The sequence below is a fragment of the Carettochelys insculpta genome, chromosome 13 (assembly GCF_033958435.1).
Source record: "Carettochelys insculpta isolate YL-2023 chromosome 13, ASM3395843v1, whole genome shotgun sequence".
In the NCBI taxonomy this organism is placed as follows: domain Eukaryota; kingdom Metazoa; phylum Chordata; order Testudines; family Carettochelyidae; genus Carettochelys; species Carettochelys insculpta.
In genome coordinates, this window is record NC_134149.1 from 26,812,208 (window position 1) to 26,838,153 (window position 25,946).

General features: G+C 46.5%; 1 protein-coding gene across 8 annotated transcripts in view; it reads left to right on the top strand.

Moving 5' to 3' along the window:
• Positions 1-25,946, top strand: part of EDA (ectodysplasin A) — a 170,625-nt gene that overhangs the window by 130,259 nt on the left and 14,420 nt on the right. For all 8 annotated transcript variants that reach the window (XM_075008024.1, XM_075008027.1, XM_075008031.1 and 5 more), the window contains exons 3-4: positions 7,587-7,616; positions 23,827-24,006. In XM_075008024.1, the coding sequence (XP_074864125.1) occupies positions 7,587-7,616; positions 23,827-24,006 (210 nt within the window). The remainder of the gene's footprint in view (positions 1-7,586; positions 7,617-23,826; positions 24,007-25,946) is intronic.

Here is a 25,946-nt window from a genome sequence, read left to right on the forward strand (position 1 = left end):
GCTGTCTGCCTCTGTAGCCCTGCATGCTGGAGGGGACCCTGAGACCCATGAAGATAGAGATCAGGTGCTCCTCTTTGGTAGCCCTGTTGGAAGGTTGTTGCCCAGGGAAACTGACAAATTCCTTCATGTGGACAGTGAGAGACGATTATTTCAATTTTCCATTGGAATTCTTTTCCAAAGCTAAAATTATTCTTCAGAAAAATTTGAGTTTGGAGCGAGCAGATATGTGTTCAGGTTTTTCTCACAGTTTTCTTCAATCACAGAAATAAAATTTTTATTTTGTATGCTTTGGCCAGGTGCCCCAGTCAACTTGTTCTGCTGTTACTGACTCCGAGTGACTTCCTGTTCATTTCTCCATCCCAGAGAAATACTATTACTCCCTTCATCTGTGGCTCAATTCATCAAGTTGTTAAGCACTAAGACCCTAATCCAGCAAAGCATGTACCTGCTCAACAGAGATGCCGTGATGTGAAAAGAGGCATTTAGAAATTTCTGAAAGTGACACTTCCCCATAACAACTGTAACAGCAGACTGGGATTCAGTTCCTAAAAAGCGATGTTGCATCATATCCTTTAAAACCTGGTATGGAAGAGGATTTTACTAAATACTAATTTAGGCATTAGTGAAAAATAAATTTGTGTAAAATATATTTAATGAAGTTTTGAAACCAGAGTAGGTGCCTCATGAATGGTTATATTTTACTGCTAGTTGAACTAGGGAAACCTCCATTATTGTAGAAGAAGTTGGGGCTTTTCCCCACTTTATCTTGTAGGTGCACCTCATTTGTTTACGTCTTCCCTTCTCCCAAAGATGAAGACGGTGCAAAAATTGTTGTTGAGTGATGCATTTGCTTTTCCCAGTAAACAACCTCCATTGGGATATTGTGGGATTTAGCCAGTGAACCCTTGACTTTACTTGAGAAGAGAACAGTCAGACAGAACTAAATTGTGATTGACGGTCAACTGTGTGTCTCGTAAATGGACACCGTCACCTTAATAATCAAATTATTATTAAACATTAAAGAAAATACTGTGTTTTTTCAATATTTAGTTTGTGTATTTGACAACACTTCTTCTGAGCCTGTTTAACCAAGAATACTTCCACATGTTTGTGTGGGTATTTTATGAAGCGCTCTGGGGAAGATTTATTACCCAAAATGGCTACTAACTGCTATTAAGTCACTTTTTAAAATGTGAATAAATGTTAGGTTGATCACCTTTAGGAGCCTAAGTCCCATTTTCCGAAGTGCCTCAGAAAGCAGAGCTGTACAAAACTCAGAATTTTCATTTAATGCAAAATTCCATCATTTCAAAATTTGTTTTCATTCCAAATTGGAACCAGATGTGTATGTGAGGCATCACTAAGGGCATGTCTATGCTGTGTGAAAGATCGATCTGGTCAGGGTCAAATCTTCCAGGATTTGATTTTGCACACCTGGTAAGGACACACAAAATCAAACTCTCTGCGGTCAGTAGTAGACTTCTGTACTCCTCAATATCACAAAAGAGTAAGAGAGGTCAACAGGGAGGTCAGTGGGAGAGTTTCTACTGTTGACCGCCCTCTGTGAGGATGGCCAGGAAAGGCTATTGCAGATGAGTCAATCCTAGCTACACAATTGCCGTAGCTAGATTTGTGTGTCTATAGTCAACTTTAATGCCTAGTGTAGACCTGGCTTCATTAAATAATGAATTTTTGAAATTCCAATACAAAATACTTGTGGGTTTTTTCCCATGTAGCATTTTTGTCAAAATCAGTTCTATCCCATAGAACTGGAAGGGACCTTGAGAGGCCGTTGAGTCTAGTCCCTGGCACTCACAGCAGGACCTATCATCATCCCATCCATTCAATAAAATGAGTGCTTTTAAAAATTTTATTGTTGTCTTTTTTCTTCAAATTCATAATGTGTCATTAACACTTACTGTCATCAGTATACTGTCAATAATCCTTGTAAGTTAACTTTGAGAGTTCGTAACTGAAAATTTCCTTCGGTGGAAATGATAGACTGATTACTCAACTATGTATTTATTGCAATAACTGAAAATCTTGGAAAATAAAGTATATGGCACTATAATTATTGAGGCGTTTAAATCCAACTTGAAGGATGTTGTCTCCTCAGTTTTGAGTGTAGTTATGAACTATTAATTTGACATATTGTTTTACTTTTGTAAGCATTCCTGAGTTCTGGTATTCTACTGCTGGAATGTCAATGACCGACAAACCAATTTCCTAAAAGAACTTATCTATGAACTTTGCTTCTCCTTTGTCTTTTGGCTTCAGTTTGTTGCCCATCTTATTCCCCTTTTGCCCAAGAAAGAGAAAAGGAGGTGAAGGGGCCCTTTGAGGAACTTATTTTATTTGTGTTATCAGTTTGTCTTCTCTCTTTTTCCGGTCAGAACTCAGTTTTGCTTTGGTTTTTGTTAGGTTCTTATTTAGAATGTGTTATATTTGCTTTGCCATTGGAGATTCCCTTTATGCAAAACATGAAATTAAATAAATAACAGCATCTGCAAATCTTTAACAATTGCTAGAGTTTTACAGCCAAAAAGTTGTTCAGTAAAGTCTTTTGTTTTTATCATTAGCAAACTATATTTACTGTTATGACCCTGATGCATCAGGGCACCATAACATATGGTTAATATGCATCTAGTAAGAGCCCTATTGAAGTCTAGGCACATGCTTAAGTACCTTACTGAATTGGGACCCAAAGGAGCATATGATGAGCCTGTAGCTTCAATGGGCGTAATACCTTAATCAGTGATATAGCTGGGACAGTAAAACTGGGGGCGGGGGTTGCCAGCTTTCGGATGGGACAATGATGAGGGGAACTGGGGAGTGGGGCAGAAGAAATGTGGGGCCCACCATTCCCTACCCTCACTTACTGATCAGCAGGTACCGATATTCCCTCTAAATGTTGTCTCTGTACAGAATGGATTTTGCTATGTGCACCAATATGGAGGTCATATGCAATACATCACCACCATATTGATGCACATAACAAAATACATTCTGCTGAGGGGTTCAGATTATGGGAGGGAGCTCCAGGTTTAGGGGAGATGAGGGATGGTAATGAGGCATTTTGTGGGTGCAGGGAGGTGCTCCAGGCTGAGGCCGAGGGATTTGGGGGGTGTGAGTGGGTTTAGGTCAGGAGATTGGGTGGGAATTAAGATGCAGGAGGGGGCTCAGTGCTTTAGGTTTAGGTTTAGGTTTAGGAGGGAGCTAGGATGGTGGATCAAGCTCAGGTCTGGGATGCAGGGTCTTGGAGGGGAGATAGGGACTTAGGTGGCAGGAGGGGGCTTGGAGCTGGGGCAGAGGATTGGGGTGTGGGGCACTTACCTGAGGCAGCTCCCATTTGATGTTGGAAGGAATAGCAGGCTTGGCGCAGCCCTGTCCCCTCCACCCCCCACCCCAGCTCCCACTGGCCACAATTCCTGTCCCATGGGAGCTGTGGGGGCAGAACCTCCAGGCTACAGCAACGTGGGGACAGAGCTTTCCAACGCTTTGGGCAATGCAGCTCCAGCTGGGGGAGGGTGAAAAGGAGAGGCAGTGCATGGAACCGTCACTCCCTCGCCCCACACACAGCCTGCCAGGAAGAAATGCCCCAGAACGCAGGGGTTAACAGAGCCAAGGCTCCTAAAGTCCAGGCTAGGGAAGGTCTGGTCTACAGGCCCTAAAACCCCTTCCTTAATCGGGCCCTACTGCTGCTGGGACCAGAGTAGTGCCTCACTGCCCCAGCCTGTCCTCTGGCCCCTGAGGGAGCTGGCATGGCCGGGGGAGAGGCATATTCCCCCAGCAGAAGCTCCCTGCACAGCAGCTGCGAGCCCCTGTGTAGCAGTCGTGAGCCCCTCTGTGGGGTTTATTAGACTGCTGCACCGCCATGTGACCATGCAGCTTAGAAGGGACTCTGGCAGGCACAGGGCCATCCAAACTGGGGTGTGCCTTGGTGGTGGCACCTCTGGGGTATCACAGACCACCCTTCCCTCCTGCCTCCACCTCAGTGTCTGTCTGCCCAAGTATGCCCCACTCCCACCAGTGCTGCACAACGTGCCCCGGTCTCAGGACCCAGCACTAGCTCCACCCAGACCAGCCCCCATGAGTCACAGCTCCAGCAGGGGTAGTGCTGAGGCTGGAGCCCAGGGCAGGAGCACACACCACTAACGGGAGGGGGATGGGCTGCAGCAGAGCTGATGGAGACCAGGTCGGGAGTCCCAGCCTGTGGATTTGGGGGACTCCAGTCCCGCCCTTGGCTGTGCTCCTGACCTGACTGCGACTGTTGCGACACATGGGTCACAAAAATCTTTGGCTGGCTCAGGTCAGCAGACTCAGGCTGGCAGGGCTTGGGTTCCATAAAAAATTAGATAGTTGCTATGAGCTTTCCTTTCTAGAGATTGTTGTTGCTGTTGTTTGACTCAGGAATGCCAGGCTCCCCAGGGTTCAACAGATGCCTTTCCTACCCTAAGGCTATTCACATCAGTGACTGGCATTTCAAGTGTTTCTGCTCTTTGGGTGATACTTGTGTCCCCAGCAAGTGCAAGATCTGCATGTCCTTCAAACGTAAATCTCTAAAAAAACAGGAAGATGGAGCAAGCTTTACCCTCACCTTTAGATCCAGGGGTTGAGAACCGACTCTAGATATATCTCCCAGTACCACTAGTGCCTCATCTGCATCAAAATTTCAGTCAGCAGAGCCTGCTAGAGATGCAGGAGATACTGCAGGGTTGAGTACATCTGTGGTACTGAAGTCCTCCAGGATGTCTCTCTCCAAGTAGAATGATGTAAGGAGTGCAGAAGGCCTCGGTCACCAAAGTACAAGAAGGCTACCCACACCTCAGGTCTCAAAGGGAGTTCCATTGGGCTCCAAGTGATGCCAGTACTGCAACAACAAAGACGACCAGTTCTCTAAGACAGACTTGGTACCTGTATCTGAAGCATCAAAGACACTGCTGAGAAGAGTTCTCAGCCCATCCCCAAACAACACTTCGTAATCATAACATGAAAGTCAGCTACACCAAAGTACAGATGGGATAAAAGCAAACTAATTCCCATGCCAAGTGCCCGGTACCAGCTGCATTTGTACCAAAGCTGTCTTCCACAGGTTCTCAATTGACCCCGTCTTTGATGCCATCCTTACCTCAAAAATGTAGATATCTTAAGGTACTGGTAGTACCTTTGGAGCTGGAGTCTTTCCTCAGCCGGACTCCAGTTTGGTATCTTAAACTACCTTGCATTTATGGCCAAATATGACTTTTTAATCTATGGGCAGATGGGTAATTGTGCACATAACTATCCCAGCAGGATCATGCCCACTTCCAAACTCCTCTACATGTTGGTTGTACCTCTGCCTTTTATTGTATTAGTCAAACAGTGAAAAGTCAATACCCAAGTCCTGCTAATTTGGGGGTGGTAAGGGTGCCATCTTTACATTTCAGCATTGTAGGGAAAAATATGTGCAGACACCACTTACCTTCTCCTTCATCTGGCCCATCCATTTGTAGCACGTGCTAGATTGCAGTGGAGTCTCAGAAAAGGTCCTGATTCATGGCACAGCTGGAGTCTCTCCATCCCCACCCCATGTCTCCCTCCATCTCCACCACCTCCTCATTGTTTGTGGCAGTGGTTTCTTTGGACCACACCTTAATAGAATTTCTCATGTATGCTGCCCTCTGGGATACACAGGCCATCTTCACTCCCACCGTCAGTCTGTTAACTCCCATGTGGAAAGTACAATAGCTTATGTGAACAAGTAATATTAGGAAATAGTGTATTCATTTTCAGCATTTTTATCACATGATAGCAGCTGGAACCAAAGAGGAGACCAAATCCTGCGACCATCCATTTTCTGACCGATCATTATCAAGTGTTCCACAGACGACAGTCCGGGAGCCACTGCTTCATTAATTTACCATAGACGAAATTCCTTCCCCTTTTGTAGCAGCAGGTGTAAGTGCACCCATGGACAAAAAGACTAAGCTATGTTAGGTCACTGGCCTTCTGTACAGGTGCTAGAAAATCTAATAGAGAGATTAGCAAGAAAGCTTTTTATTGGAGAATCTCAGAGACACAATAGTTTCTCAAAGCTTTCAAAGCACTAGCTCTGATTTCCCTTTGGCAAAAGTGAATATAGTAAACCAAGCTTTTAATGGAGGGTTTTGTGAAGGCTTTGACACTGGCAAGGAGTGGAATATGGTGTTAATTACTTAGTTCTAAAAAAGGTTCAACCTGTCTGCACAGTGGGGAAACTATTATTGGAACTCCTCAAATGTTTAGAAACAAGGGCTGTGGGGAAGAGTGAGTGAGGCAGGGATGTGGAGTGTAAAAAGGTGCTTAAGAATCAGGCCAACACTTTCCTACCTGACTAGGTGAAGGTTCTTGAGCAAGGCATTCTTAAGATTGTTTTCTTCACAAAGTCACTGATGAGAAATTAATCCTGTGATTTACTGACCATTGGAAATGCTGACACTCTAAGTGTCCATTCCATTAAATTATACTGGAAATTCATATGTCACGCACATGGGTCGTAAACGAAAACATTCAGTTATACTGAAGACCAAGTTCATTCTAAAAGGGAACACTTGAAAATTAAACTCGTCAGTCACGTTTTTAAAAGATTTTCAGCCATGCTTCAGCAGTTGTGCTTGCAGTTTCATGTACCAATGTTTGCATGCACATGACCCCGCTTTTACACATAGGCTACATCTGCACTAGAGGGTTTTTTGACAAAACTGGAGTTTTGTCAACAAAACCTGCAGAGCATCCACACTAAAAATGTGTTCTGTTGACATACTGTTGACAGAACTTGGTACTTCTGTCAACAGCCTTCTGCCTCTCCCACAGCAGAATGCCTTTCTTAACAGAATCTGTCAACAAAAAAGCCGGGTGGATGCTCCAGGGGCCCTCTATCAACAGACGAGGCTTCTGGGTCACTGGGCAGCTCTGTCTGCTGTGCTTCCACTTGGCCATTCTGTCGAGAAAGCAATCGGGCAGTCCAGCCACTCTCTGCTGACAGAGCGGATGGCTTTTTCAATCCACTTTTGTGTGTGGATGTGATCTGTCAAGAGAGGTTTTGTTGGAAGAGCTCTTCCAACTGTAACTTCCATCGACAGATCACTGTAGTGTAAACGTAGCCAAACAGATTCTCTGGGAGCACAATCAAAGCCTATGTCCAAAACTGCGAGCAGTTTAGAGGCTGAGGTGAAAATTTGGTTACCTGTGTTCATATAGCTGTCTCCCCACAGGTGAAAAGTATTTTCCATCGTAGAATTGTGTCTCAGAAACATGGTTTAGTTAACCCAAGAGAAATTCTGTTAGAAATTTTCACCATAATTCACTGTATTTAATTCTGGTATCAACTATCATAGTTTACAGATCATCAGTCTGAGTGAAGGTAGCACAGTAGGAAGATTCCACAAAAGTGCCTGGGTCTGATACATCATATGACCATAAGGCTATGCCTTCCACAGCATTGGCTTACCTTGCTAGGTTGTTTTGCTTCAAATCGCATTTCAGCCACCTTCTTAATTTTTTTTTTTATTGTTATCGAGGGAACACTTACTGTGAATTTCATTGTCATCTTTTTTTTCTCTTGGTAGGTTCAAGTTCAGTTAAAAACAAGAAAAAAGGTAAGTTAAGATTCCAATTTAATTGCTCGCTGTAGTTATTTCTCTCTAGTAAATGAAAAGCTACTTTTGTCTGTGAACTTTCTTTGATCAATACGGATACCAAACAAATAGCATCTTTACTATCATTCTAGGTATATCTAGCCTCATTTCTAATTTTCTTCTTCTGTAGCAGTGATTGTGTTATTGAGCAGTTCATGTTTGGAAAGATAGATATTCACTGATGTTTTTCCTCTAAAAGCTGGCACAACACTGTTCAGAAAAGGCAGAATAATGGATGCAGTTGTAATTAGCTGCATAATATACAAATAATTCCCAGGCTTTCACGTTTGCAAATACAGTTAGGTTGGCCCATGACTCAGCCATCATTGATTGTTTGTCCTTCATCATGTTATTTTCACAAAGGTGATTTTCAGCATAGATTTCGTCTGCTATAACTTTAACTTTTTAGCCAGCATGTCTTTATGGTTATGAGCCAAAGTCCACTGACTTCAAGGCTTTAGCTCAAACTCTAATACCGCATACTTCAAGCTGTTCAAAATATTCAGTGATTTATTTTAAAAGTGGTTATTTAAAAGTTATTTTGTATTAATTAAGAAACTTAGCACTTTATAGGGTGACCATATCTCCCCTGCCCAAATATGGAACAAGGTGAATGATGCTGTCCCAGCCAAAACGGGATATATGGTTACCCTACCTGGGAGTCAGGAGGTGGCTGCCCTGTGGGGGCTGTCACCCTCCCAGTGAAGTTCCCAGCTTCCTCCAGCTGGAGGACACCGTGCTGGCACTCCAGCTCCCCCAGGTAGGGGAAGCTGGGGGTGTTGGGGACAGCTGTGCTGCACAGGTTCAACTCTGGCTTCCCCAGTCGAGGAAAGCTGGGGGACAGCTGCATTGCTGCATGGGTCCAGCTCCCACAGCTAGGGAAAGCTAGGGGGTGGGGCAGCCGCAGATGAGTCCAGCTCCCGGCCCCCCCAGCCAGGGGAAGCGGGCGGCAGCCACCTGAAAATATGGGGCAATTAGCCCTTTTGACAGAATAAATCAGGACACCATCCTGGCATCCCAAATACAGGACTGTTCCACTGAAACCGGGACAGATGGTCACCCAGCACTTTAGCCCAGTTGAGCTGTAGTGGGATAGCACCTGAGAGCTGCTATTTATGCAACCATCTTCTGAAGTATTTGTTTCTGCACAGACTTCCCATTAGGAATCTAACAAATCAAAAAAAAAAAAAAAAAACCTTAGTTGCTTAATAGACTCCCTCTCAAAAGTCTGATGTCAAGAAACTGGTTTCAGAGAAGCAATGCCTACCTACCTACCATTACTCTTCCCTTCGCAACCCATGAAGTACCCTTCTTGTGTGCTCTGTAAGCTCTGGTGCACATTTACAGAATGTTGTACATTTGGCAGGGGGCAAAAATGTTATGTGGGGTGTTAGGATACCTCCAAATATGATGCACAGGCTCAGAGAGAGCACAATTCTGATCTACGATGTGAGTCTGCAAAGCATTTATGCATACATTTAAATTAAGCACATGCTTAAGTCCATACTTATTCACCAGTGAATTTGTGTCCTTAATTTCAAATATTATATGTAAATACTTGCCAAATAAGGATGGAGGTAAGCATGTGCTTTAACATAGGGTGTGACAGTTTCAAAATGTACATGTTGTAGTCCCAGGTTAAAGAACTGTAGGACAGCATCTTGCAGCATTGCTGGGCACCTGCTTGAGGTTCAGAGGCAGTGCCAACCTCTTCCCAGCAAATTGCGTAGGAGCTGAAATGGGCCTTAGTCCCACCACCCTTTGATTTCAGCCCCACCCTCATCGTTGTTGACCAACAATCTGAAACAGTAGCTGATGCTAAATGCAGTTGGGAACTCTGGTACATTTTCTCTGAAAGGCGCCCTAACTATTGTCTTTCTAAAGACCTAGTCTAAAAAAAAAATGTGGACCCTTAATCCTTCTCATGTATCATCAGTAGAACTAAAGGCTCACAGAAAGTGATCATTATGACATTTTAACAGCTTTGGCATTGCAGAGGAAGAAAACTATAGTGCTGTATTAATTAATATTTTTCATTTTCTGTGGTGCTGATATATTTTGCAAAAACTGTGATTATCAGTTGGCATGTCCCAAAACAGTAAAAGTCTCAATTCTCCCTGCTTTTAAGAAAGACAATGTCTATGTGCAGCCTGGTGCATTCAGCTGAAGGCAGAGTTGGTAATCTGGAAATCAGTTAATCAAGGCATACTTTTTATAAAGCTATTCTGTGAGAGTTTTGGTGATTGCGTGAGGAATCCCTTAAATCTAGCTAGATTTATGGATTGTGGCAACTCTACGCAAGGCATTGTCTGCTGTGCAGGAGCCAGGCAGATGCCATCTACTTAACCAGAAGGATCAGCTTTCACTTTTGGCGCAGAGTCAAACACTGAATACTTTCAGGAGTTTTTGAAAGGATATTCCAATGCATTTCCATGTTGTGATTTCTTCTTCTTTATGTGCACAGTTTCAAGCATACATGTGTTTGTGCTTGCTCTCACTATGTCTCTTTCTCAATAACTCTGGCTCATTTCCTGTGGGCAGAGGGTTTCAAGTATGGGTGGAATTCTGCCCAAGCAGGTGGCTTATGTAACTTGTTTTGTGACATTGAGAACACTATCTGTGTCATCCCCACGCATCACCTTCTTGCCCTTTTCACCAAAGCTGAAGAGTGCTCTTGTCCATCTTCCAGGTGATGCAATTCTCATATATATCTTGAACTCCAGACAACAGTGGACCTGGTTTAGGTGCATATTTGCATATTAAGGTAGTCTAGAATAGAGAATAATGGAAATCAAAGGAAATGTACTAAAAATGCCTTAGGGGAAACGTGTAAGGATTTGAATTTTGACTGAAGGAGATAATTTCAAAAGTGTGTGATTCTCCTAAAGGAGAGGAGAGCTGGGATATTGAAAGAGTACTCATCTACCTGCCAGTTCAGATTGGAATAGGCATATGTGCTAATTGGAACAGAAATATTAGCAACAATATCACTGTCTGATTTTACACCTTCTGTCTATCCTCCTGAAATAGATACTCTTCCATAATGTAATTTAAATCAAATTTCTGCTTTTAAAATATGGTAATTTTGGTTTTAATTTTCTTGTGACTCGAAATACAAGAGCAGGCACAGGGAACTTGAGGGGAGAGAATGGGAGAACTTCTAGTATTTCACAAAAGTAGTTAGCTGTCACTTCAGTATACAGCACTAAGCTGTACAAATACCATCTTGCATGGTGACAAGTATCAGAGGGGTAGCCATGTTAGTCTGTATCTGCAAAAACAGCAAGAAGTCCTGTGGCATCTTATGGCCTAACAGCTTTTTTTGGAGCATAAGCTTTCATGGGATAAGACCCGCTTCATCAGATGCATGTAGACTGCTCATTTTAATAACTAACTCCCATTTCAGATAGACAAGAAACAAACTTTGGCGCCACCTAATGAAAATAAAAATGCCTGCATGTTCCCTCAGACAACTCAGGAAAGGTAGGGTGATCAGTTGTAGGTAAATAGCACAGCAGCTCCAATTCTGGGCATCCTCGTTAACTGCTAGACAATGGGATGTGCTTAGGGCACACCGAAGCAGAGAAGGAAATGCAGTAGCCTCCTTAGAAACAATTCCAGTAGTCTTTATTTCCTGTCCTGTACTGTTGTTGTGGTCCAATAAACAGTTATTTCTATTCTATCCCGGAGATGGCTGCATTTCCTTAATGAGTAAAAAAGATTCCTATAAGTCTGTAACACTCTTTAGAGTAAGACTTGCTGTAAAAATATGAGTTTTCTTTTAAAAATGGCTTCATTAAAAGAAAACTGTTTATATCAAACTCTGAGACGTTAGGATGTGCTAGTATTGAAGTTGAACAGACAGCCGTAATCAGATCTCTTTTTACATATGCATTGTGATGGTCTTTACTTGGTTCTCTTTTTTCCATGGGATCACTGCGTCATCCAGCATGCAAGCTGGACAGTGCTCCCGGAATGAGACAGCTCTTCAGCATTGGCATCCTCGTCATGCTGTTAGTAGCTCCTGCCTTGTTCACTGCACATCTTGCAAAGCCTGCAACTAATACAAAGTACTTACTGTCTCAGTCTGAATGCCTGACAAGCAATAATGAATTTATTTCCAATAAAGTTTTGGAGAGCATTATTTATCCCCATTTTACAGATAGGGGAACTGAGGGGGAAAGGCCTCCAGGTGTCTCAAGTTGGACACGCAGAAAATGAGGGACGTGGAACTGACTAGCAGCCACATGCCATGCTTTTGGTTTAAATGACTTACTCAGTATCACATAGGCAGGTTATGGATGGAAGTTAGTTCTGTTTGGATTCACCTGCAGGTTGAGCCTCTCTTGTTTGGCATCTTTCGGACCTGACTGGTGCCAGATGAGAGAATTTGCCAGATGACCGGAGGTCAGTATTTTGTAGCACATTACCAACACTTCTACTGCTTATTGGGCTCTTAGAAAACATTTAGGGTTAAATTACAGCTAAATAACGGTACAGAACACTGAGAGCTAGGGCTGGTGGCTGTTAAAAAACTTTGAGATCACAGGGAACTTGGACACCCCCATGCGAAGTGGTCGCCTGGTTAACTAAATTATGCCAGATTACGGAGATTGTCAGATGAGAGAGTTCCAGATTAGAGAGGTTCAACCTGTACCTTAATCACAAAACCATCTCCTGTATACCTCTAATCCGTACCTTATTCACTGCACATCGTTCAGCTTCTGCAACAAAGAAAGCAGGGACTTAAAATCAGCCTCATTCGTAAGCAATTCTGATTCATCCCCAGACTCTGCCCAGTTGGTGCACTGAATGACACGCAGGCTTGGTGGGGAAAAATAGAGCTGGTCAAAAATGTTAAAGAGAGAAATCACCTATCAGAAAATACTGATTTGATAGAATTGAAACATTTCACACAGTTTTAATCAAAATTTTCATGGGTAATCATCTTTGCTTCATTTTGACTTCAACATTTTAACTTTCGTGGTATAATTTTATCATCAAAAATATTTTCACAATATTTTGTTTCGCAAAAATTCTGAGGTTTTGCCATTTTTGTCCTGATTTGGAACAAAACCAAATTTTGAAATCTCTTAATTTCCCTCTTTATATGTGTGCACAAAGAGACTGAATTAAGATTCTTCCTCGAGTGTCCCCGTGGGTGCTCCACGATAGGTGTCGGGCTCGCCCCGGCGCCGCAGATCAGATCTTTCCAGCAGTTTCTGCCGGACCGCACATGCGCCGGCGCGCGCCGCTCCCTTACGCGCTCCCAGCCACGTGCACGATCCGGTCCCCGCCAGTTCCTTCTTAACCGCCATTGGCTGCAGACGGAATCCGCTCAGGCTGCGGCCAGAGTCAGCGTATTTAATGTTTTAAGTGTTTTTAGAGTTTCTTTTCAGTCTTTCAGTCTTTAAGTTAGCTTGTTATTTTTCTTATTGTGCGCAAAAAAAAAAAAAAAAAAAAGTATATAAAAGCCTTAGTAACAAGAGGAGCAGCGGAGGCTTGGGCACGTAAGGCCATTAGGCCTCCTGCCACAGCAGGCTGGGTCCGAGAGGGGAACAAGCACAGAGAAGGTGCTACGTACCCTATTAACAACTCAAAGACTCACCGCAATGTCCTCTTCAGGATTCAAGAAGTGTGAGTCATGCCGCGAAGCTATGCCGGCCTCCAATGGGCACAGTCAGTGTATTAGGTGCCTGGGGGAATCTCATGTCACCCAAAAATGCTCCTTCTGCGCAAAGCTCATGGCTAGAGCAAGGAAGGACGGAGAAATGCGGCTAAAAATGCTGCTCTTTGATAAGGCCCTCCAGCCAGACGTGCCGGAGTGGCCCCAACAAGAGGGACCCGCAGGGGCCCATGAAAGGAAGGCGGCTTCCCTTCCCCCATCAGTGCAAAAACGGAGGACGCTCTCGCCAACCCGATCCCTGTCAGCAGCCACAGCGAGCGGAACGGGTGCAGCACATAGCCCCCAGCCGCAATCACAAATGAGCGGCGGCGGCGCGGAAGCGCATGTGGCAGAGGCTGAGCCTCCGATAATCAAACAGCCGGCCCACACCGCGGGCAGAGTGGCGGCCAGGCGAGCGGCGGCCAGGCAAGCGCTGGAACCGGCGGCACCGCAGCTAGCGGCAAAGACCCCCAGGGCGCCGACGGTGCAGAGTTCGCAGGCACGCAGCCTGCAGGCACCGGGGGAGACCACCCGCGCGGCACCGCAGCTAAGCGTGCCGAGCACGGCGCCGACAGCGGGGCCGAGATCCCCGGCGCGGAAAGGGGCAGAGTCAGCCCCACAGGGGAGGGGAAAGGCAGCAGAGAAAGCCCGGCACCGCAGCCCTTCTCCAGACAGGGCTGCTCTCTCTAAGCCCTCCCCTTATGCTGCGAACTCCAACAAGGAGGCAGGGGTCTCCCCCAATCTACCCTGAGCCTCCCTCCCCGTTCCTCCAGCCAGCGTCACCATGGCTCGGGCCACCCTCGCCTTTTCTGGGATTTGACCCCCTGGAGTACTATCACAAATCAGTCTCACCACTGTCTCAATCACCCAGACGATCTTGCTCCCCCAGACATCGGGGGTATGCGCCTCGAGAGTGTTCCAGGTCTCCATCCCAGGAACTGTGCCCGTGTTGCCATGGTCGCCCCTATCATGCGGGGCATAGACACCATAGGCATACCCCCAGGGACAGGTCCCCTCAGACGGTTCACTATCCCCGAGGGCAATTGCGGACGGGGACGGAAACGCAAATATCTCAGGGGGAGTTGATTCTGGGACCCCGAGATTTCCCCTCGCAAGCCTCCAGTGAGAAGATGTATCACCGTCAACAGGACCCAGAGGGATCCAGAGAGGCTTACCCTAGTGGTTCCTCTCTATCCTCCCCCGACGAGGCTACGGCCCCAGGGGACGTCCACCCCCCAGACAATCTCAAACAGTTCCAAGAGCTGTTTAAAAGGGTGGCCTTTACGCAAGGCATCCAAACAGCAGAGGTGCAGGAGAAGCACCATAAGCTCCTCAAAAACCTGAGACCTCTGGCCTCTTCCAAAATAGCTGTTCCGCTCAACGAAGCAGGTATGGAGTCCGCTACCACGATATGGCAGACCCCTGCGTCTGCTCCACCTATAAACAAGAGAGCGGATAAGAAATACTTCGTCCCGGTGAAGGGCATGGAGTTCCTGTTCAGTCACCCACAACCAAATTCTCTGGTGGTGGAATCGTCTCAACAGAGGTCGAAAACTTCTCAGTACAAGACAGGGGGAACGGACAAAGATGCCAAGAAGCTAGAGTTATTCGGCAGAAAGGTCTACTTCTCCTCTACCCTACTGTTGAGAGTGGCAAATTATGCAGCACACCTAGCGAACCATAACTTCGACAATTACTCCAGGCTGACTACCCTCATGGGCTCGCTTCCAGAGGATAAGAAGCCGGTGCTGAAGGCCATTGTGCAGGAAGGCTACGCAGCCTCGAGGACAGGAGTTCAGATCACCCTGGACGTAGCAGATACGGCGGCACGCTTAACGGCTACGGCAGTGGTCATGCGCAGGGAATCCTGGCTTCAGACATGGGGTATCCCGAGGGATCTGCAGGCGAAGATCGCTGATCTCCCCTTTGACACACAAAAGTTGTTTGCTGAATCAACTGATTCAGTCCTTCATTCCAGTAAGGACTCAAGGGCTACTCTCAGAACCTTGGGGATTTATACCCCTCCATACAGGAAGAAAAAGTATTACCCTCAGCAAAGACGATACCCGTATCAACCCCAGCGTGCTCGCTACGAGCAAGGGCGGCATCAACAGCACCAACAGTACAGAACTCCCAGGCGATGTTCCCAACAGAGCCGTGCATCCTCGGGGCAGGGCTAAAGGCAACAAGTTTGATGGACAGATCGAGGGCTGCACTATCAAAAAAAACTACCATCGCGCAATCTCATCCAAAGCTAATGTTCCATCATTGCCTCCGACCATTCTACGCCCAGTGGCAAAAGATCACCACAGACAAATGGGTACTGGAGATCATAGCCACGGGTTACGCGATCCCCTTCCAGTCGCTCCCACCGCCATGACCTCCACCCAGGCCCCATCTAAAGGACGCCTCCCATGAAGCGAGACTCAAGCAGGAGGTAGACCATCTTAAGCTCATAGGGGCAGTGGAAAGAGTGCCGGAGCAACTCCAAGGGAAAGGGTTCTATTCAAGATACTTCCTTACAGAGAAAAAAACAGGAGGCTGGAGGCCCATCCTAGATCTTCAAGGCCTCAATCAGTACTTGCGCAAACAACACTTTCGGATGATCACAGCCGCCTCTATACTTACAGCACTGGACGATGGAGATTGGTTCGCAGCCCTCGACTTACAAGACGCGTATTTCCATATAACAATCCACCCGGCTCACAGACGTTTTCTCCGGTTTATGGTCGGCAAAGAACATTTCCAATACAAGGTTCTGCCGTTCGGCCTCTCCTCGGCCCCCAGAGTATTTACCAAGACCCTGGCAGTGGTGTCAGCTTACCTGCACAGACAGGGGGTGTTTATATTCCCATATCTGGACGACTGCCTACTGAAAGGGGCCTCGAAGGAAGAGGTACTACGCATGATACGCGTTACAGCAGGCACGTTCTCTTCGCTGGGCCTGGTCATCAAGCTGGCGAAGTCAAAGATCGACCCCACACAGGACATGGAGTTCATAGGGGCACGCATAAACTCCATCACAGCAAGGGTTTATCTACCAGATGCCCGCTTTCATGCCATTGGTTCCCTCGTACAAGTCGTCACCTTCAGCCCCACGGTGCCGGTTCTAACGTGCTTACAGCTGCTAGGCCATATGGCAGCAACAACGTTCGTAGTACAGAGCGCCAGATTGCATATGCGCAGCATGCAGCACTGGCTGGCGAGCGTCTACAAACCGGCAGCACACACCGTCCGCAGGGTGGTGTCGCCGACGACAGAGGTGTGCAGATCCCTGCAATGGTGGGTGAACCCCAAGAACATGCTGACAGGGGTACCCTTTCATCAACCACAAATATCTATCTTTCTCACCACCGACGCCTCCCACATAGGGTGGGGAGCACACATGGGCGAAAAGGTGACTCAGGGACTGTGGTCCCCTACGGAACAGTAGCTGCACATAAATATACTGGAGCTCAGAGCAGTGTTCAACGCCTGCAAACACTTTCGAGACCATATACAAGGCAAAGTAGTCGGGATCAATACAGACAATACCTCCACCATGTTTTATATAAATCGACAAGGCGGAGCTCGGTCCTGTGCCTTATGTGCGGAAGCAGTCCGCCTGTGGAACTGATGCATCACCAACAATATAACTTTGAAAGCCTCGTATTTACCAGGCGCTCACAACTTGCAGGCAGACCAGTTGAGCAGGCACTTCGCGCTCACACACGAGTGGCAGATCTGTTCCGATCTGCTACGACCAATTTTTCATGCATGGGGGTTTCCCCAGATAGACCTGTTTGCCACTCATCGCAACAAGAAGTGCCTACAATACTGCTCCAGGGCAGCACTGGGACGGGGATCCCTGGGGGACGCATTCGCGATCTCGTGGAAGGGCCCCCTGCTCTACGCATTTCCTCCCACAGTGCTCATCCACAAGGTCTTGCAGAAAGCCAGGAGAGAGAGAGCCCACATGATCCTAGTAGTCCCAACTTGGGATCAACAGTAATGGTTCCCTTACTCCTGCGCATGTCGGACCGCCCACCGATGCCCCTTCCGGTGGAGCCGGACCTGCTCACGCAAGCCCAGGGGTCTAAAGTGCACCCACACCCCCGAAGCCTGCGACTTCAAGCATGGTTAATCCATGGGTCAGCTCCATAGAGAGCACATGTACGGAGGGAGTGCAACAAGTCCTGGAAAGTAGCAGAAGGACTTCCACCAGGAAGACCTACAAGCAGAAATGGACTCGATTCACTGCATGGTGTTCTACCAAGCAATTAGCTCCCCTTGCTGTGCCTATACCTGTAATATTAGAATACTTACTGGACCTCAAGAGAGGCGGACTCTCCCTATCCTCCTTGAAGGTCCACCTTGCTGCTATATCGGCTTTCCGACACGAAGAGGAAGGGCCCACGGTGTTCGCCCATCCCATGGTTACCAGGTTCCTGAAGGGGCTGGTAAACCTGTACCCCCCTCGGAAACCGCTTCCACCTTCGTGGAGCTTGGACCTGGTGCTTAACGCGCTAACGGGACCACCGTTTGAACCCTTAGCCACAGTTTCCCTCCATCTCCTTATGATAAAGACGACCTTCCTTCTTGCAATCACGTCAGCTCGCAGGGTGAGCGAGCTTGCGGCAGTTATGGCAACGCCACCCTGCACAGTATTTTCGAAGGAGGCGGTAACCTTACGGCTGCAACCAGCCTTTGTTCCGAAAGTTTCTTCAGAGTTTCATATTAATGAACCTATAGTCTTACCCTCGTTTTATCCAAAGCCTCATAACTCCAACAAAGAGGCACGCCTACACCTCCTGGACGTGAGGAGGGTGCTGGCTTTTTATATAGACAGGACTAAGTCCTTCCGAAAAATGGATAGACTCCTAGTCTCTCTCGCTCCCAGATCAAAAGGAGAAGGTCTCTCTTCTCAGAGAATCTCGAAGCACATCGTATCCTGTATAAAAATGTGCTACAAACTTAGAAAGACTCCTTTACTGGCCCCGCCTAGGGCTCACTCCACCCGGGCGGTGGCGGCATCAACAGCCTTTTTCAAGGGCATTGCGCTAAAAGAAATCTGCAGAGCGGCGACATGGTCATCCTATGACACCTTCGCCAAGCATTATGCCCTACGCAGGGTATTCCAAGAGGATACCCGTCTCTCGACAGCGGTCCTTTCGGGGGCAAGCTGCACATAACCCGATTACCCACCTCCTTTCTTGGGTTACTGCTGGGTGGTCACCTATTGTGGAGCACCCACGGGGACACTCGAGGAAGAAAGAGAAGTTACTCACCGTAGTAACGATGGTTCTTCGAGATGTGTCCCCGTGGGTGCTCCACCACCCATCCTCCCCGCTTCGGATCTCTGTTTAGTGTTTTTCAGGAGCATCCGAGGCGGTTGGTCAAGGAACTGGCGGGGACCGGATCGCGCACGTGGCCGGGAGCGCGCACGGGAGCAGCGCGCTCCGGCACATGCGTGGTCCGGCAGAAACTGCTGGAAAGATCCGATCTGTGGCGCCGGGGCGAGCCCGACACCTATCGTAGAGCACCCACGGGGACACATCTCAAAGAACCATTGTTACTACGGTGAGTAACTTCTCTTTCCCTGGGCAGTGTTAATTTCCTATGTTTTTAGTAAAGAAAAACGTAAGCAATAATTGTATTATCATAGAATACTAGGACTGGGAGGGACCTCGAGAGGCCATTGAGTCCAGTTCTCTGCCCCAATGGCAGGACCAAGTACTGTCTAAACCATCCCTGATAGACATCTACCTAACCTGTTCTTAAATATCTCTAGTGATGGAGATTCCACAACCTCCCTTGGCAATTTATTCCACTGTTTGACTGCCCTGACAGTTAGGAACTTTTTGCTAATGTCCAACCTAAACCTCCCTTGCTGCAGTTTGAGTCCATTGCCTCTTGCTCTATCCTCAGAGGCCAGAAAGAACAAGTTTTCTCCCTCCTCCTTATGACACCGTTTTAGATACCTGAAAACTGCTATCATGTCTCCCTTCAATCTTCTCTTTTCCAAACTAAACAAGCCCAATTCTTTCAGCCTTTCTTCATAGGTCACATTCTCTAGACCTTTAATCGTTCTTGTTGCTCTTTTCTGGACCCTCTCTAATTTCTCCACATCTTTTTTGAACTGTGGTGCCCAGAACTGGACACAATACTCCAGCTGAGGCCTAACCAGCACAGAGTAGAGTAGAAGAACAACTCCTCGAGTATTGTTCACAACACACCTGTTAATGCATACCAGAATCATGTTTGCTCTTTTTGCAACACCATCGCACTGTTGACTCATATTTAGCTTGTGGTCCCCTATAGCCACACATACACACAATATCTTGGGGGGTATAAATCTAGATGAACCCTTCGCATGTCTTGGGCTATAGGACTAACTAGAGTAGCATATATCAGAAGTAGGCAGTTATTACCAGGGGGAGGTGGTTCACTTATGTGCAGGGGGTACTCAGAGAGCCCAGCCAGTGCACTGTGTTCTCTTTCCTCTAAGAAATCAATGGGATTTCTTCTCCATTCAGTGCCCCCAGACTGTGGATAAGCTATTGGGACAGTGTTCATCGGGAGAGTATTTTTCAGCCTATATATTATTTCCAAGGGTATCCTAGTCACCCAGCCTGCATTTCCAGAAGGCTGTAGCTCAGACGTGTGTAATCTCTGGCTCTGGAGGTACATACAACTCTTTGGCTGCCCTTTTGTGGGCAACCATTTTTTGAACAACTGAGGCTACGTCTTCATTATGAAATAAAGTTGACTTTGTGACAGTGGGTTTTATCAAATCGGGGTTGAGTATCTGCACCTTCCTACAAGTTGAGGAAACAGATTGATGGAGCCAGACGGGTACCCAGAAGCCACCTGCTACAAGACAGGCCTCGCAAGGAAAGCAAGAGAACACCACTGACCATCACATACAGCCCCTACCTAAGGCCTCTCCAGCGCATCATCAGTGATCTACAAACCATCCTGAACAATGATCTTTCACTCTCTCAGACCTTGGGAAGCAGGCCTGTCCTCGCCTACAGACAGCCTGCCAACCTTAAACAAATCCTCACCAGCCACTACGAATCACAAACCAGTGACTCTAGGCCTGGAACCAACCCCTGCAACAGTCCTCGCTGCCAACTCTGCTCACATATCTACACCACTGACATCATCCCAGGACCTAACATCAACCATACCATTAGGGGCTCCTTATCTACACATCTACTAATATAATGTAGGCCATCATGTGCCAGCAATGCCCCACTGCAATTTACATTGGCCAGACTGGACAGTCTCTCCGTAAAAGAATAAATGGACATAAATCAGACATCAGGAATGGTAATGTACAGAAGCCTGTGGGAGAGCACTTCAATTTCCCTGGACACTCAGTGGCAGATTTAAGGGTGACAGTCCTGAAACAAAAAAATTTCAAAAATAAAATGGAGAGAGAAATCTCTGAGCTGCAATTTATTTGCAAATTTGACTCCATTAACCAAGGATTAAACAGAGACTGATAGTGGCTCGCAGATTACAAAGGCAGCTTCTCTGCCCTGGGTGTTAATATCTCCCCATTAGACTCCGACAAAGGTTCACGTCCCCCTGTCTGATCTGACTTGTTTTTTCCTCTTTTGATAAGTACTGTTGATACTGGGCCATTTCCACCTTGCTGAATAGACCTTGTCAGCTCTGGCCCTCCTTTTACTGGGACCCCACTCTTCAAATACCCATCTGAAACCACCCACCCACTCATGTATCTGGTGAAGCGGGTCTTTGCTCATGAAAGCTTATGCTCCAAAACATCTGTTAAGGTGCCACAAGACTTCTTGTTGTTCTCGAAGTTACAGACTAACACGGCTACCTCTCTGATACTAAATTGTTGAAGTTCGTGGTTGCCGCAGAACATTGTGGGAACCTATCCCACAATTTCCTCAGCCCCATTGCATTCTGGGTTTTTTCGGTGGTGCTCTGTGGGGGGAAAAAATGCCCCACAAGTGATTGTGGATCGTAACGGAGAGGAAGCCGTGCTAGTCTATACACTATCAAAACAAAAAGCAATCAAGTAGCACTTCAAAGACTAGCAAAATAGTTTATTAGGTGAGCTTTCGTGGGACAGGCCCACTTCTTCAGACCATAGCCAGACCAGAACAGATTCAATATTTAAGGCACAGAGAACCAAAAACAGTAAGCAAGGAGGACAAATCAGAAAAAGATAATCAAGGTGAGCAAATCGGAGAGTGGAAGGGTGGGGAGGGAAGGTCATGAATTAGATTGAGCCAAGTGATTTGTGGGTGTGTGATATCTTCCCACACTGCATTGCCCTCATTTCCCTCCCTTTGAAAACAGACAGACATTTTTCAGAAGTCTCTTTCCCTGATGAGAAAATTTGAGTCATCCACATGATGGAAATTTTAACCAAATTTGTCCTGAGAGCATCCACTGTCATCTTCCCAGACTGAATTGCCCTCATTCCCCTCCCATTGAAAACAGCCATTTTTCAGAAGGAAAGAAGGAAAACTAATCCCAGGGGAAAGAAAACCATGACTGAACCATGTCAACAGGCTGCTCAACTAGTTTCCCCCCCCCACCCCCCATGAAAGAACACCAAACACTGGAAGAATCTGGATCCATATGAATAGGGGAAGACATAATGTTATTCATAAAGAAGGAAAGTAGGGAATCTCAAGGGAAAGAAAGCCAAATGGGTGGTGGGATTCAGCTTCTGAGTCCCTCTTTGAAACTGTGCTCTGGAAGCACACAGCTGACTGTGCCATGTCAACAGGTGCCTCAGATTTCCCCCAGGGAAAGAACACCTTTTACAAGGCAAGGAACTTCAGTCCCACGTGTTTGCGATAATAGTGGATCAAAACCAGATCACATGCAGAAGCACAGGGAGGGAATCATGTCAAAAGGTCCCTCAGTTTTTCCCCAGTGGGAATACAGCAAACAGGCCACTACACTTTGGGAAGGGAGAGTACTACGGGGGTGGTGTACCTATGTGGGGAGCCAGCCCTGAAAATAGGTGTGGCTGGGGAACGGCCCCCCAGCTAAACTTAGCCGGCAGGGGTGAGTTCCTGCTCCTGTTGACATGGTGCAGTTACCTCGTTTATTAATAGCTAACCCCCTGGCAACACCCCCAAAAATATTTCCCACTGGGGGAGCCATCCCCCAGTGCGTGTTGTCTTACAGGGACCAGCCAGCCCCTGAAAATCTTTGCCATGGGGGAACCAGCCCCCCAGCTCTTGGTGAGCACACAGAAAATATGAGGTGCAGGAGCCTTCACCCTGTGCATGCCGGGACATACTACTGCCTGAAAACATGGTCTGCACTGCACAGCCAGTATGTGGTGTGGTGTGGTGGGGTAGGAGCTAGCCCATCAGCCACATGGTGCCTGGGGGAGGGCTAGCCACATGGTTCATTTGGGGGCTAGGCTCCTGACTGCATGGTGCCAGAGGTGGGTGCCCAACATAAATGTGAAGCACAGAAAAGAAGTTTTTCTGCCTCCCCTGTTGTATCCTGTGCAGGAAAAAGCCTTTGCCCCAGGCAGGGCAGGATATATCGTCCTGCTGTCTGATATACCCCGGCTGGTTCTAACAGCCAAGCTGCCATGTGGTGTAGTGGGGCAGGGCCTAGCCCACCAGCAGAAATGAGACCTTTACTTTTCTGATGGCTGCATGCTGGGGCTCTTTCATGGCTAGATATGATCGCCACACTAATGATAAAGAAATGAATTCAACATGCTGAGTTTTCTGTTTCCTACTTTGTGCACACCTGCAGAGCAGCAGAGGTGAAAGCACACAGATGGTACAGCTGTGGGGCATTGTGGGATAATTGTGGGACATCTCTGGAGGCTAATAAAATCAGTTTAATGCTACTGTGGAAACAGCATTAATCAGACCTTTTAAATTTGAACTTGGCGTTACGCCTCATCAGATGGTCGATACAAGTATGTTGACCTTCTCACTCCTTAAAATCAACCTCATGACTTTTCTTCTTTGGAAAGGTTGCTGGCCCCTCCTATAGCTGCTAACCTACAACATCCAAATTTAATGTTCATTGCACGTTTCTCCCATACGAACACAATACAAGAGGATTTCGAAGCAGACTGGTGAATTGGATGTTTAGAACAGAAGGTTCAGCTCCATATTTGTCTCAGAATTCTTGGTCCAGGACAATAGATTCTCTCTCTCTCTCTCTCTCTCTCTCTCTCTCTCCTTTTTGATCTAAATTACACAATAGCCTTGTAGAACGCTTAGTCCTTATTAAAATTATATATACCTCAAGTAATCTGTTTGATAAGGGACCTGCTTCTTTCATATTCAGTTACTTTCTTTACCTTGTCTCTCACCAGCTGTGGTTTGGCTTATTGTTGGAACAGAATGTGAAAACATGATCCTGACTCCTCCTTCATCTCACTCACTAGGAAGCTACCTGCTGCTGTCTTATGGATGGGTTCAGAGAGGACAACGTGGAACTTTTTTTGTGACTTGCTCAGAAGGCAGAGGAGCTTAAACTTTTTCTTGTGTTTTGCAGGTAAAAAGGCTGGTCCTCCAGGGCCCAATGGTCCTCAGGGGCCACCAGGACCTCCTGGACCCCAGGGCCCCCCAGGAATCCCAGGGATCCCTGGAATTCCAGGCACAACTGTAATGGGACCACCTGGTCCTCCAGGTCCTCCAGGTCCCCAGGGACCACCTGGGCTCCAGGGCCCTTCAGGTAGGTGTTCTTTTCAATCCTAATTGGACAGGTGCTGTGCAGACCATAGTGAGGAGGGGAAATAACATGCTGATGAGAGTGACATGAAAACCAAATAGAACACCCAAAGACCTCTCCTTCAGTTCTAACTTCTGGCTGCATTGTTATCACAGTATCTAAGAAGGTTCATTTTCTAAGCTGCTCAGAGTTTCTGCTTGGCAGACGTAGACACTAATACTTCCAGCTAGAACTGGAGAGGGAGAAAAAGGGGGTTAAAAAACTTCTGTCCTTACCAGCTCAGCTGGACAGATTGAACATGAGCTACTACATCTGCCCCAGCTATCATAACCAGCACTGCTCCACTAACTGGTGCTGTGCAGTGCATGGGTAAGCCTGGCCTTTCATAGACAAATAAGATTTGATCCCTGACCCAAAGAACATAGACTACGTTTTGACATAACGCAATGAGTGATAACAAACAGTGAAGGCAAGAGGATTATGTGATTGTTTTAGTTTGCTACAGATTCCACTTGTTCATTGGGTCTGTTTGCAAGAACAAGATGCTATTGAAATTCCCCATTGATAGTCATTCCACTGAGAGAAAGTAGCAATCACTGCCATGCACCACTATCCTGAGCAGCCATGGGAAACTAAGTTAATATCTATGTAGAGGTCTGTGTTATCAGTTACTTCTATATGTCTGCAAGAAGAAACATTGTCTAGTAATTGGAGCATGGGACTGAAGAACTAGGTAGTGTTAGTTCAATTCCCTGTATGGTCTTCAGTCATTTCCTTTCTCTTTGCCTCAATTTCTCAATTTGTAAAATGGGTATAATACTTAACTACCTCACAGGAGAGCCAAGTTTTCATTTTTGTCTGTCACGCATTTTGCAAATTTCTAAGCATTCTGCCTGAAGATGTTAAAGCATTTGTTCCCATTAGCTTCTCAGTGAGCCTGAATTTCATTGGTACTATAGTCTACATCAGGGGTCAGCAACCTTTCTGAGGCAGTGCCAAACTTCATCTTTTTGACCTCTATATACTGTCAGAGTGTCAGTGATACTTTTTAAGGTCACTAATAATCCTACTTAAAACATCTTCATTTGTAAATAAATGAAGATGCAGAGCTTTACCATTTAGGTCATGGGTGTTCAACTTTTTGGCTTGCCTGGGCTGCATTGAGTGAAGAGGAATTGTCTTGGGCCTCATATAAAATATATAATATAGTTAATGTACATAAATCACATAATAATGTTAAAAGTTTACGATCTTGTGGGGCCGCATTACTAGCTGTCCAGGGCCACATGCAGCCCGCGGGCCGTGGGTTGGACACGCCTAATTTAGGTGGTGATTGGTAGCATTAGCTGGGCTTTTGTTAACCCACAAGCAGCATGGCTTTGAGCCAGCTCCCGGCTGCATGGGGGAGGAGGTGTGGTGCTTAGCTTCTGCCTTTCACATGAGCCGATTTTCATCGACATGCCACTCGTGGCACCCATGCCGGGGGTTACTGACCCTTGAGCTACACTCAGCTATATCTCCTATATGTGAGTTGTGAGATGGATTGGTTTGGCACTGTCCTGCTTGTAATCTTGATCAACAGGCTAATCTGTCCTAATCCACATATCTAATGTGGTGAATCATTGGGAAGGACATGGATCAGGAAAGATGCTGTCGGAGACAACTGTTTGGTTAGTCCCAGAGTAGTCATGTGAAAATATTTTTCCCACACTTCCCATTTTCACTTCACTCTCTGTATGTATTACTTTAATTTGTCATCTTAGCTTTCAGAGCATTGAAGCTTCCTTCCTGCAGACAGACGAGCTTTCATCCTTTCTCTCGTGGGACTTTTAGGGAAAAAAGCTGGCATTCAGTCTGTACACCAAGAGTAGCCAGAATGCAGCTCATAGGCAACTTGAAGTCCTTAGTTCTGCAGTGCAGTCCACAGCCGTCCTTGTCTTTAT